The sequence below is a fragment of the Rhipicephalus microplus genome, chromosome 3 (genome assembly GCF_043290135.1).
Source record: "Rhipicephalus microplus isolate Deutch F79 chromosome 3, USDA_Rmic, whole genome shotgun sequence".
NCBI classification, from domain to species: domain Eukaryota; kingdom Metazoa; phylum Arthropoda; class Arachnida; order Ixodida; family Ixodidae; genus Rhipicephalus; species Rhipicephalus microplus.
Window position 1 is genome coordinate 113,469,600 of NC_134702.1, and position 13,326 is coordinate 113,482,925.

Sequence of the window (13,326 nt, forward strand, 5' to 3'; positions counted from 1 at the left end):
CAGTAGTTGTGCTACCTGCTGTCGCACCTAACTGATGCAACCTTAACTTGAGCTCAAGAACTTCTTTCTCTGCTTGTAATCTAGCGACTGCCTCTGCCTCGGCTTCTTTCGCGGCATTTCGTTCAGCCAGACGAGCGTCACGTGCCTCTTTTTCGCGTGCGCGTTCTTGGTCCATCCATTATTTTAGTGCTGATCCACTTAACCCCAATTCCTTTCCGATCGCCGTCAGCTTATCTGCCTTCATCATCGACCGTCACACACGCATATGCGATGTGATACTCTCCTTAGATGTAACAAGAGTAGTCCTGTCTCGCGGACGCCAGATATGTCGTGTGTTAGGTTCGTCACATAGCAAGGCGTGTGACGCGAGGAAGATGGAGACAGTGAGGAAAACAAACGGGAGTTATATTGGATGAACAAAAAAAACTATTGCGCGTACAGTACTGTAAGTCGTACACGCGCGTGGTTCACACACAAAAGAAAAGAGTAACCAGTCTCACAGTCTGTGCCGTAGCCCGATGCCTTGGAGTGGGACCCGTTGCGTGCTCGGATGCAGTCGTCGCTTGGGTGCCAGGTCAGCATACCACTGTCTATATCACCAGGTCTAGGCGTAGCCGCACACTGTCAGCGATGTCGGCTCGGTAGACGTGGTCAGCAGCTCCGGTCTTTCGAGGGCGCTCGCCGTACCGGAGATGTCCACAGGACCACTCACCGAGAACTCGTGCTGGCCACGCCGACACGCCGTGCCCCGAGGACGTCAATGACTTGAGGACAGGAACCCGGCCTTTCGAACCTCGCGCGTAGTTGCGGGTTCGCCCTAAGCTCCCTTGCGTCGTCTTGCCGGCGTCCGAACGGCTTCGTTCTCCGCGAGCGTCTCCTCTTCTTTTTTCAATGGGCGCGCTGCAATGCCTCTTCATTCTTCTTATCTTCTATTTGATGTGGCGCTGTCGTCTGCTGATGCTCGCGTTTTTTTAAGCTACTACATCACAGTCAGTAACACTTTTTTTTCTTTTCTTCATGTTAGGCAACCGTCTCTTAGATGCCACCGCACAAGAATAATGCTAGATTGATGGTGTGCCACTGTAAATACGATTGCCATGTACTTTACTTTATTTGCCCAATTCAATCGAAAGGTATTGGTCGAATCAGGCGATACCATCTGAACACGATAGTATATATCACATGCAAAAAGGCGGACTTCTCGAAGGGAGCCATTTCACGAGAAATTAGCTGATATTATTTGTTACCTCTGGTTGGTTTGATGAGGCGAAGGACACACAGGCTTTATACATCGCAGATGCTTTCTCAAACGCACTTTGATTATTTTGTGGTGGCTCCACGAATTTGAGGTTCAGATATGCTTCCACTCGTATAGCTTCTTGAATCTGTAAAGCAGACAAACATGACTTGGCATGTGCACAGCACTCAAGAATCCGCGACACGATTTTTTTTACAATAACGTGTTCGCACAACCGCTTGAGCTAAGGACGCCATCTCCTGACGACTATTAATTGTAATGATGTTTTCTGCTATCTACGTGTTCGCACTGATATTACGCCGAGATGACTCGAAGTCGAGATGGTAGAAACAAAAATGTGTTCGTTACTTAGTCCTGAATTGTCCTATTTCTAGCTGTAGGTACTGCACATGATTTTCCATCACCTTTAAGCCATATACACTGCACCGAGGGCAAGCTGCGATTTTTTTTTTGTGAGAACACTTTATTGCTTAGGTACGTGAAAATACCCTTCGCACGTTCACAGCAGTTCATCCGGGATTACAACATATGGTTCTCACATAGCAATTATCGAATAGAGAATAATTGAAAAAAATTGAGCGGCAATTTTGTGTCAGAAGTTGCGTACTTTTGGCAACTTCAAAAAAAGTTTCATAATGAGTCATAGTACACACAACCGAGAACGACGGATGCCGTCATCAACAGAGCACCGAGATAACAGCCTGTGTGACTGGCAATGAGAGATCACAGCGCTATGCAGGGCGTTGATATACTTACCGAGATAATTTTATCCAAGCAGATTCTTTGCAGTCAGGTATTCGCAGAGCTTGAACTCCTATGTCGACATTTACATTCCTCTTTCTTAGTAAAAAGGCACACAGTAGAAAGTAAAGACTTCCCTCAAGAGCTCAGCCAAGCTATACCATACAAAAGCGGAGCACGAAGTGGTCCCTTCCACAAGCGCCTTCTCACAATACAGATGATCAGGCGCTCTTTTCTGAGGGCTGTCTTCTACCAATTCCCTCGGTTCGCTAACAGCTGGCGTCAACCATAAGTGTTGTCTCAATCAGAGGCCCTCCTTGTGGCGAGCGTTGTTCACGTAATTGGTGTCACACTCTATAGTGTGTTAAAGTACTCAGTAGCAACGCCAACTCACACCAAAAAACACAGGGTGAGCGGGGTCAAGTTTCGTTTTGTACACTCGACGTATCAATCATTGCCTGTTACATACCTGCCTGTGAAGATTCTGTGTAGCTTTTTGGGACAAAAATGGTAATAGTTGTCCAGTCTCTACTCCGCGGATGAATTGCCGGCAGGTGCATCGATACGATGAAAGGAGAAGCAGCCCACAACAACCACACCAACGTGTTTTACGATGAATTCATTTGGGCCAATTCACAGGCAACTCGACCTATACGTACACAATAAAGCAATTGAGTTCTGCGGACATCCGCAACGTGGTGGGAGGGATAAAAAATTGAACTTAACAGCGACCCATTTATGGCACGAAGTCATAAAAAATCCGAACAGAATTCCTTGTGCGAGCAGTTTTCGTCCTAAATTGAGAAGAAGCTATTCTTACTCACCTGTTCTGTAATGCTCGTTCCCCTGTACTTCCCGCACACGTACTTGTAAAAGTTATTGCATGGTTCAACAACATAGTCAAAGTTGGCGCGCAGTGTCATTGCCACATATCGACAAAGAAGTCCGACGCATTCGTTTCCCTCAAGGAGGGAAGATGGAACAAGGTGTCTCTGTTCAGGTGGCGTAGTCACTGAGGTATTTCTAGGTACCGTTGGAGGCTCTTTTGTTGTCCATGTTGGCTTTGTCGCCCGAGATCTAGGTACATATAGGGCCGATAATGTGTCCACCTGGTTGCACGGCGCAAAAGAAAGTAGTTTATAGGGAAGCAAAGGCTGCATTGAGCTATTATGCAGTTCGCTTCAAAACTAAAAAAAAAAAACACGTCAGCATGAGAACTGCCGCACGAGAACACACGCAGCTGCCATCAACAAGCACATTACGCAATTAAAGACACAATACCAAGCAAAGTCTCAGAGTGCAGACACCTCGTGGTGAATTTTACTGCGAAACTTCAATGAAGCGTACATATACAACACACAATACCTAACCAAATATAATATTATTCTTTAAACGTAGAAATTTCAAATAAGCGTCGAACGATATGGAAGAAACACTGTACTTTCTACGCATTAGATTTTTCTTAGGTTACGCCTCCATGATTTCGGACCCTTACCAGGAATCTTGGAAACAAGCAATAGAAAAGCTTACAAATCAGGCTGCACGAATCGTCTTTAGTAAACCACGATACTGTTTGAAGTGTCACTGAAATGAAAACGTTACTTGGCTGGGAAAGTTTAGCATATAGAAAAAAAACTTGTGACTCATATTATTGCACTGAATTTTTATAATCAAATAGACATTGACAGTCAGACCTACCTGGTAAAACCATCTTATGTTTCAGCTAGACATATCCTTTTGAAGAATGTACACGCGTTTACTCACAACATAAATGTTTTTTCATTCCTTCTCCCTCCCCCAGCTGTACAAAATTGAAACATATTACTGGAAAACTATGTTTCGATGTATCATATACATAATTTTTATTCGCGAATTTGTTTAAAATTATGCATATTTTTCCTAGTTTTTTTCTTTCAAGTTTCTGCTAATTTTAACAAGCTAATCTACTTTTTACTTCGATGATGACCTTGTTTCCAATCTTTTTGTCTTCTCACTGCAAAATAGGTAGACTGTGATGCTGTATTCCATGCGATAAGGCCTTCAAGGCAAAGCAGGTGTCCTCTGAATAAATAAATAAACAAATAAATAAATAAATATTTCCAGAACAGCCAAACGATACGTGGTTGAAGTTGCCTGCGAGAACGCGGTGAAATGGTGTTTGCAGTTACCAGCATTGACAATTTCAGTTTTGGCCACCTGTTCACCTTCTTATTTCGCTTAAGATTAGGCGCTTATCTCTAGATTGTGTCGGTTTCGTAACATATTCTGGTTTTCAGTTTATTTGAAGTTGCATTTCCTGAACATATGACAGAAAAAAAGAAAAACAGTGTCCAATCGAAAGGCTGTAAAGCGTGACGGAAGCTTTTGCTCTGAAATACAATCTCGTACAAAGAAAACATCTAATAGAGATATTAGACGCAAAAAAATAAACAAAATTTTATGCAGAATCACAATCAGCTAAGTCTGATCGCTTAATGCACATCTCAAATTTGAAAAAGAACAGAACAGTATATACTTAAAAAATACCCTCAAAAACATAATTATCGCAATGTGTAGCATAAGTGAAGTGAAGGACGCATTTGCAGACGCGTACCTTTTTAGCAAAAAACAAAAAAACAAAAACAATAAAACAGACAGGCTTGAAACTCTACTATACAATACAGACACAGAGTTATAACTGATCCAAATACCTGTATAAATCGTATTTGACGCAATTTTAAAGACTAAATTTGTCAAAGGTATGTTTGAAGTTTTTTTTATTTATCTCGACAGCGTTCTCCAGTTTCTTGGGGAGACTCGGTATATGATAGTCGGCATGATGCTTATCATAGGTGCTCCCAGTTGAGTTTTTTATCCTTGATGGAAGAAGGCAGCAATCAACACATCGATAAAAATCATACATGGGATATATTTTGTTACTTTGCGTTGACAAGAATAACTTATGTATTAAATACGGTTTGCTTGTAATATGAAATATTTCGAGAGTAACGGGCGTTTGCTAAGATCTTGTGGCTGACCGCTGTATCCCTCGAACAATCGCAGTACCTTTTTTGGTAACATAATAATTGTCTTATGGTTTTTTGCTGTCGTTGCTCCCGATGACAAGACATTGACTTATCCTGAAGCAGACCAGCAGACATACCGCTGTTTCTAACGCCAGCGTTAATAAAGTACATAGTTTGTACATGCACCTAATGCTTTTACTTGGGTCTTCTGCTTACAAAACCGTTACTCACATTGTGCAAATAGTCAACCTCTTCACATTTATATGAAGTTATTAGAATTTTTAAGAAGGTATATGTAATATTACGTTCATTTCTTGCTTCACAACAAACATATTTTGATGGTACATGAAGAATACATTATATTTAGTAAGAAGTTGCGATTAACACTATCATGACGGCAAGACGTCTACGAATGGTTAATAAAAAAAGAGCTAACATACGTGGTATACTATATATATATATATATATATATATATATATATATATTGTGTTTATATACAGATGAGGTGAAATGGCGTTGGGACAAAGCAGCATACTTTTGGGAGAGGCCTAGTTCGGCTCACCCAACCACGCAGTTCTAGCACCGCTCCACTACCCTTATTCTTCTTCTGCGCCCCATGGGCTCGCGCATCTCTGTTGCGTTTCCCCCGGCGGCAGACGAAGCTCGCCGAACTAGTTAAATAAGCCTATGATGGTACTGTTTGAGGCGGGCTACGTGAACAATTTCCGTAGTGCGAGAACGCCGGTTATTGGCTGTGACTTGGTCGACAACGTGATTCTCGTCATTGAGACGAGTGACTATCACGAATGAGCCGAGATAGTTTGCTAGAAACTTCCGGTACAATCCTTTTCCTCGGACAAGAGTCCACAGCCAAACGTACTACCCAGGAGAAAATTCTGCGGGGATATGCTTGGCATCGTAGCAACTCTTGCTGTGTTCTTGAGAAAACAATATTCGAAGGCGCGCAGGTTTATGTGCTTCTTCAGCACGACACAACGTCTGAGCGATGGACAGATCTTCTTGATGCGATAAAGATAATAGAGCGTCCAGAAAACTCCGTGGATTTTATGCGTGAAGCAAAAAGAAGGGCGAATGTCCAGTAACTTCATGCTTTGCGGTGTTATACGCGTAAGTAACAAACGGTAAGACAGTGTCCCAGTTCCTGTGGTCAGCATCAACGTACATCGATAGCATATTCGTAAGAATTCGATTTCTTCTCGCAGTAAGACCATTAGTTTGTTTGATGGTAAGGGGGGAGTGGCGATAAGAAGAGCCACAGAGGCGCAACATTTTTCAACCACATCGGCGATAAATTGCCGTCCAGAGTCACTGATGACAACCCGTGGAGCACCGTGACGCAGTATGACCCGTTGTAACAGAAAAGAAGAAACAGCGGCTGCTGTGGCCGATGTCAGTGCGTCCGTTTCCGTATAATCAGCTTAATAATCCACACCCACCATAACATATCGGTGGCCGGATGGGGTCTTAGGAAGGTGTCCGAGCAGGTCGATGCCGACTTTTTCAAAAGGGGATGTTGGTGGAGGGATGGGCTGTAAATAACTTGCCGGGGCAGTGGTGGATCGCTTGTGGCACTGACATATAGCGCAGCTCGTGACGTACCGATTTGTGGTCTTACACATTTTCGGTCAGTAGAACTTCTCACGTAGTCGATGTAACGTACGTGTAAAACCTAGATGACCGGATGGTATGTTATTGTGCATAGAACGAAGGACGACCTGGCGCAGTCTTTCCTGCACCACTAAAAGCAAAGGGAGGCCGTCGGCTGAATAGTTTCTTTTATACAGCAAGCCATTTGAATTTGTAAAGTCCTTGTCGGCAGAGTTATGTGCAGCTTCGATCAAGGGTTTCAGGGTAGAGTCGCGCTGTTGCTCACGTTTGAAGATGCTGGTACCTGGGAAGTCGGACGAGACAGAAACTAAACGGTCATCAATGTCATCGTCGTCAGCATTAGTGTGTACAAAAGGAAGGCGGGATAAGCAGTCGGCATCTGTGTGACATCGTCCGCTCTTATAGGTCACAGAAAAGCTGTACTCTTGGAGGCGCAACCCCAACGAGCCAGCCGGCTAGATGGGTTGTGAAGTCCCACAAGCCAGCATAGGGAGTCATGATCGGTCACTATTGTGGACGCGTGGCCATGTAGATATGGTCAGAACTTCTGAATGGCAAAGACGACTGCTAAGCACTCTAGCTCGGTGACGGTGTAGTTCTTCTCTGCTCTGGTCAGTGTTTATCATCCCACAAGTACGGTGTGTCTTTATGAATGAGGGACGTCAGTGGGGAGGCAAGTTGTGCGAAGTTCTTAATAAATCGGCAGAAGTATGAGCACAGACCCAGAAAACTTCACAGGTTCTTCACTGTTTGTGGCTGTTAAAAGTTGCGAACCACTGCGGTCTTCTGTGGGTCTGGTCGTACGCCTTCTTTATCCATGAGAAAGCCTTTTACGAGGGCCTGACGTTATCCAAAATGGCACTACTTCGAGTTTAAAACAAGGCCAGCTTCGCGTAAGCAATCAAACACAAGTGACAAGCGGTGGTTATGCTGTCGAAAAGTTTTGCCGTAGATAATCACGTCATCTGAATAGCACATGCAAATTTCCCATTTCATTCCATGGAGTACTGTATCCATAAATATCTCGAATGTCACTGGACCATAGCACAAACCAGAGGGCATAACGTTAAACTCAAAAATTCCCAAGCATTTCCCCGAGGGTGAACATGGTTAAGTGCGAATGCACGGGGTGATGCTATGAGGGGTATTTATTATTTCGCCCTATTATATTTATTAATCACACTATGGTGCCTTTATGGTGTAATGGTTCTTTGGAATCGCAATATGATCACACGGGGGAGTTTACGTTAACTCACTGGCGAATGCCAACAGATTTTAACTTTACTCCCCCTTGTAGCATCACCCCGTGCATTTGCGCTTAACCATGTTCACCCTCGGGAAATGCTTGGGAGTTTTATTACTGATGATGATGATTAAAGTGTAATTAATGAATTTAGGTGTTGTTTGTCAAGAAGCATTTGTACACAGATACATTATATACGAAGTATTATTTATTTACACTTCACGACGCGTCCGGACGAGCAATATCCAGGGCTCGCACCCTCTCCCGCGCGGCACGTTCACTGGCTGGAACGGCTTCGGGAACGTCCACTCGCCGTTGACGATTGCGAGCGGCGTCTTGACGCCGGCCTTCATCGCCCTTCTCCGCCTGACGCTTGCGTTGTCGTTCCGCTTCTTGGGCCGCGTTCGCGGCTCGATGCTGACGCCTCATCTCGGCCTCGCGAGCGCGCAGTTTACCATCCTCTGCACGCTTCGCCCGCTTGTCCTCGGTCTCGCGAGCACGCAGTTCGGCATCCGCTGCACGCTTCGCCCGCTTGCACTCGACCTCGCGAGCACGCAGTTCGGCATCCGCTGCACGCTTCGCCCGCTTACGTTTGGTCTCACGAGCCCTTCGCAGCGCTGTCTTGTCTTCCAACGTCGGCGAAACCACCGCGGTACCGTCACCTCCAACGACGGGTGCAGTGCTGGCATTCGGTTGTACTGCATTCGTTGTTGATGGTAGCGTTGCCTCCGGGACATCCATCGCACGACCCGCTCTCGACGGGAGACTGAGAGAGAAGGCGGGCACGCGAGAGAGAGGGGTGCGCGCGCAGCTGCAGCGAGCGAGGAGAGCGGAGGAGCGAGCGAAGGGGGAGGGGGTATAAGGCACGTTACTGACACCGATATCAGCGTCGCGTCCGTGGCTTATTCGGTAGAGCGTCGCGCTGCGGCCCGCCAAGTCCTCTTTTTTTTAAATATAGAGAGAAGACTGCGGACGCCGCCGACGGCGGTGGATGGTTTGGGGTCGCTTATAAAGTGTATTCACACTTAAAACACCGTCTGGTGTTACGAAGGCCATCTTCGCTTTATCTGAAGAATGCATAGGAAGCTGCTAATACCCAGAACGCAAGTCCACAGAAGAAAAACTGGTGCGTCCGCCAGGAACCTGCAGCGAAACTTACGTAAAGGGACTGCTTCGAGAGCGCGAGGCGGTATCGGGGCTTTCAGAGCTTCAAACGTCTCTTAGGTTTCGCTTCTGAAGTGGAAAGGTGGCGGTTACGCCGAGTGTTCCGATCACAGCTCCAACTGCCCTGAATAGCTTGAAAACTTCTTCACTACTGTGGCACGCCAAATTCAGGAGGTACAGTTCAAGTTTGTTATTAACGCACTTTTCGGGCAGGATAAAAAAATCGGCTTCTTTGGGAAGCCTTCACAGACTGCAATGAGGCGAAGGTATAGCGTAAGCATAGCTGCACATAAAGCGTGGTGTGGGTATTACAACTATTATGAAGCACTGTCGAATTGTTCTTCTTGACCTTGTAATTTAACTTGCGTAATTTCAATTGTTCGATTAACGGACACATTATTCGACTGCAATAAAAATCTCTATATCTGACGAAAAGCTTCGCACGACATCCCTCTCTTGGGGCAGCGACTGCTTCGCCCTATATTCCCTAACCGAAACCATCACAAACTTTTGTTACCTAGCGCAAGCATTCAGGGACGCAGCTGGTGCACAGATGCCCTTCCTTTGTGTTGCCATGGTGAAGCGAGTAATGTAACTAGCATTGCAAGACGTCAACATAACTTAGCGGTTATTGATGGTATACACCGCTTTAAAGGTGCTGTATAAAGCTAAGACTTTCTATCACTAGGCACGTCAGTATACAGAGTGGCGACTTCTTTGGAGAAATTCGAAAGGAAATGATGACGTTTGCCGAATTTTCGCTCATCCTTTAGGAAGTGTTTCTCAAGATCAGTAGCAAACATGGAGACTACCCGCAAAGAGCTTAATCAGAAAAATGCGCTTCGTTTCATTTCCAGTAAATATGGCAGGAACCTGTCTATATCAGCGCTTTAAATTTCTATTTGTCTTTGTCCTTTCAAATCACGGCTAAAGTTGCACAGTCTCCTGATTATTCCAACATTTTTAACAAATAAAATTGACTAGATTATCACGCACGCGTGAAATTTAACAGGTCATGATCTACCCTGTCGAAGCTCAAATCTAAACGCAAAACAAATGCTTACAAGGATTCCACTTCTGTATGTGCTTTGATATTCAAATTTGATATTCCAAATTAGTAAGTTAAAGTTTACTGCTCCTTTATTATGCTTTTTGGTATTTCTGTATTTTTGTATGATGTACTTCTAAAGTGACTTTACCTTGTAGGAAATATACCCTCAGTGCAGCACTGTAAACACTCATATCTTGGCGGCCAAGGTGCTGCAGGCAGCAATGAGTAGACACAGTAATAAAAAATTGGCGACCCCACGTACAGTGGGAATCGATGATATGCGATGCACGAATGAGAAAGGTTGATATGTCAATTTAAAATCAGCACAACTTTACGAGGTGGAGGTAAATGATGCGGTGCAGGACTTTCGTGTCATGGTTATCACGTTTACTTTCGTCATCTATTCACGTCACGACATACCAAATTTAGTATATGTGAAGCTAGCGAAACGACCGTGAGCACGCTATGTGCGTGGTATGATGCCATGTTCTTACATGACATGCGTGTTAGTATTATCATGTTTGCACCAGTCATATAATGCGTCATCTATCGACGTCACGTAACACCAAATTCGGCGTATGTGGAGCTAGCAAAACAGCCGCGAGTGCATCTTGAAAGGCCCTATACACTCCAATGTAGCGTTGAAGCGTGCGCACGCTTGGCACAGCGAGCCTACGTTAGCAAAACGCGAGAACTCTATACAGTCTGCCTCCCGGAGCGACTAGCGTCCGTCTGCGCGGGCCGACGGTAACCTGCGTGAAATGCGACATGCTCCATTTCCGCCGTTGCGTTAGCCGAACAACACTGCGCCCTCTTTTTTTGACGGAGGGACACCGGACGCGCTGAAACGCGCATGCGTCAGAGCAACGTAGCATGGCACGCGCCGGCGAGTATATGACAGGACCGGCGCCTGGCATGGCAACGCCAGCGTGACGCGACGAAATGAACGCCAGCGATCACGCGCACCGTGTCACGTCGAAATGTATTGGTGCCTTGACTGTGGCATCTAGTCATGTTCTCACACGACACACATTTCATGATTATCATGTTCGCACCAGTCTCATACCTTCGTCATCCATTGGCGTCACGTAATACCAAATTTGGGATATGTGAAGCTAGCGAAATGGCGGCGAGTGCATCATCAGTATGGCGTGTAGACATGTTCTTACATGACACACCTGTCTTGATTATCACGTTTGGACGTGTCATTTATTTATGTCGTTCATTCGCGTCACGTAGTACCAAGTTTGCTACTTGTGAAGTTGGCGAAACGGCTGCGAGCGCATCATGAGTGTAGCATGTAGTCATGTTGTTACATGACACGCATCTCATGTTTATCATGTTTGCATCAGTAACATGCCTTCGTCATCCATTCACTCTCCGTAATACCAACTTTGGTATAAGTGAAGCTAGCGAAAGAGGGCCAGTGAATCATGAGCGTGGAAAGTAGTCATGTGTTACATGACTACTTGATTCATGATTATCATGTTTGCACCAGCCCCATACCCTCGTCATCCATTCACGTACCTTTATACCAAATTCGGTATATGTCACGCTAGAGAAACGGCGGTGAGCGCATCATGAGCGTGGCATGTAGTCATGTCGTTACATGACACGCATGTCATGATTTTGATGTTAGGGTCTGTAGCTTGTGTTTTCCATGCAATCATGTCATATCACACCAGTTTTGCAACATGTTATGTGAACGAAACCACCGCAAGAGCTGCAGGAGCAGAAAATGTATATCATGACATTTATGACATACACGTCATGAGTTTCTTGATATGACAAGTTCTTTATACAGTCATGTAATGCCATACCAAGTTTGATATTGATACCATTTTTGAATCGGCCAGGAGAGCTAAATGTCGTAGGCGGCTAGATAGAGAGATAGATACTCTCGCCGAAGTTCGCTAAGAAATGCTTCGCATCAAAAAAGTCTCGTTGAACGATTTTTTTTATAAATGAGACTACCTGACATTCCAAACCTATCTGTTTTGCAGTTTAAGAAACGTCAATTCATTAAGCTCATAATATGGGTGTCACTAGCAAGGACGTATAGCTTCTTCAAGAACCGTATTGTTACAGACGTCATTTTTCCCCGTCTCCACACCTACATCAATCAGGATGACTACGTCGCTGAAGCTGATCGCACACTGAATGCCTAATAACAAAAAGTCAATAGTGAGGCACTTTTTCACTTGTTCCACGGCTGGATGACAACGTTAACGCAGTAAAAACACCACGAAAGGCTTGGCTCAGTTGGTACAGACCAAATTAGCGGGAAACAATGCGCTGAAATAGAACGAATTGCCGGTCCAGTGGTGTTGCCCGTCGGCTGAAAATAAATTGAATTATCTGCTCAGTGGTGTCTATATGTCTTTTTCTTCTGTCTCCCATCGCAGTGCGCCTTTCGAGTTTTTGCCTACTTTTTGTGCGAACTCCAAAGACTGGAAAAAAATGAGTGTATAGTTCAAGGAACGTCATTGAAGAAAAAATATGACGAGGACCGAAAAGACATAACGACGGCTGCCGAATATAGTTTACTACGTGAACGCTATAAGGAACATAGTTTCCGTTAGTATACTACCTGCACCTTAAGTTCTAGAGTCCTCACCGTCATGTCTTCTTTAACTGCTGGCTGCTCGGAGACAAGGTATGCGAGAAGAAATATACAGCTCAGCAGTCCAACCAGCAGAACAATCAAGGTCGTTAGGAATATGGTGGTCTGACGGCGTATATCATTCACTCCAGTGTCAACCTGCGGAAGTCAGCAATGTTTGAGGAAATGATCCTTTGACGCCTCAGCATTCATGTAGATATCAAAAAGTGGGGTATTAGGAGGTGCGGCAAACGTTTTAGTTGTACTCAGTCACTTTATTCATCACGTAGTGCACGGTCGAAAAATTTTCCGAGCCTAATTGTGTAACACATAGCGGGCTTTATTCGGCTGCCTATTCATTTCGTTTGTGTGTTCGAAAAATAAAAACACCTGTGATCTATCTATCTATCCATTTCAGCATATATATATATATATATATATATATATATATATATATATATATATATATATATATATATATATATATATATATATATATATATATATATATATATGCTCTAGGCGACACAATAAATTGCCATTAAGAGGGGAAATGGAGCGAAAAAATGTGGCGTATGAGACAAGGCACATCGCTCAATCACAGCGTCACAAAAGTCGACAGGCAGTCGCTC

General features: G+C 44.5%; 1 protein-coding gene across 1 annotated transcript in view; it reads right to left on the minus strand.

Annotated features, from left to right (window-relative positions):
- Positions 1-13,076, minus strand: part of LOC119159960 (neprilysin-2) — a 96,705-nt gene extending 83,629 nt beyond the window's left edge. The window contains exons 1-3 of the mRNA XM_037412745.2: positions 12,710-13,076; positions 2,824-3,108; positions 1,248-1,385 (exon numbers count right to left, since the gene is read on the minus strand). Of these exons, the coding sequence (XP_037268642.2) occupies positions 1,248-1,385; positions 2,824-3,108; positions 12,710-12,715 (429 nt within the window). The 5' untranslated portion in view covers positions 12,716-13,076. The remainder of the gene's footprint in view (positions 1-1,247; positions 1,386-2,823; positions 3,109-12,709) is intronic.
- Between the last annotated feature and the right edge of the window lie 250 nt (positions 13,077-13,326).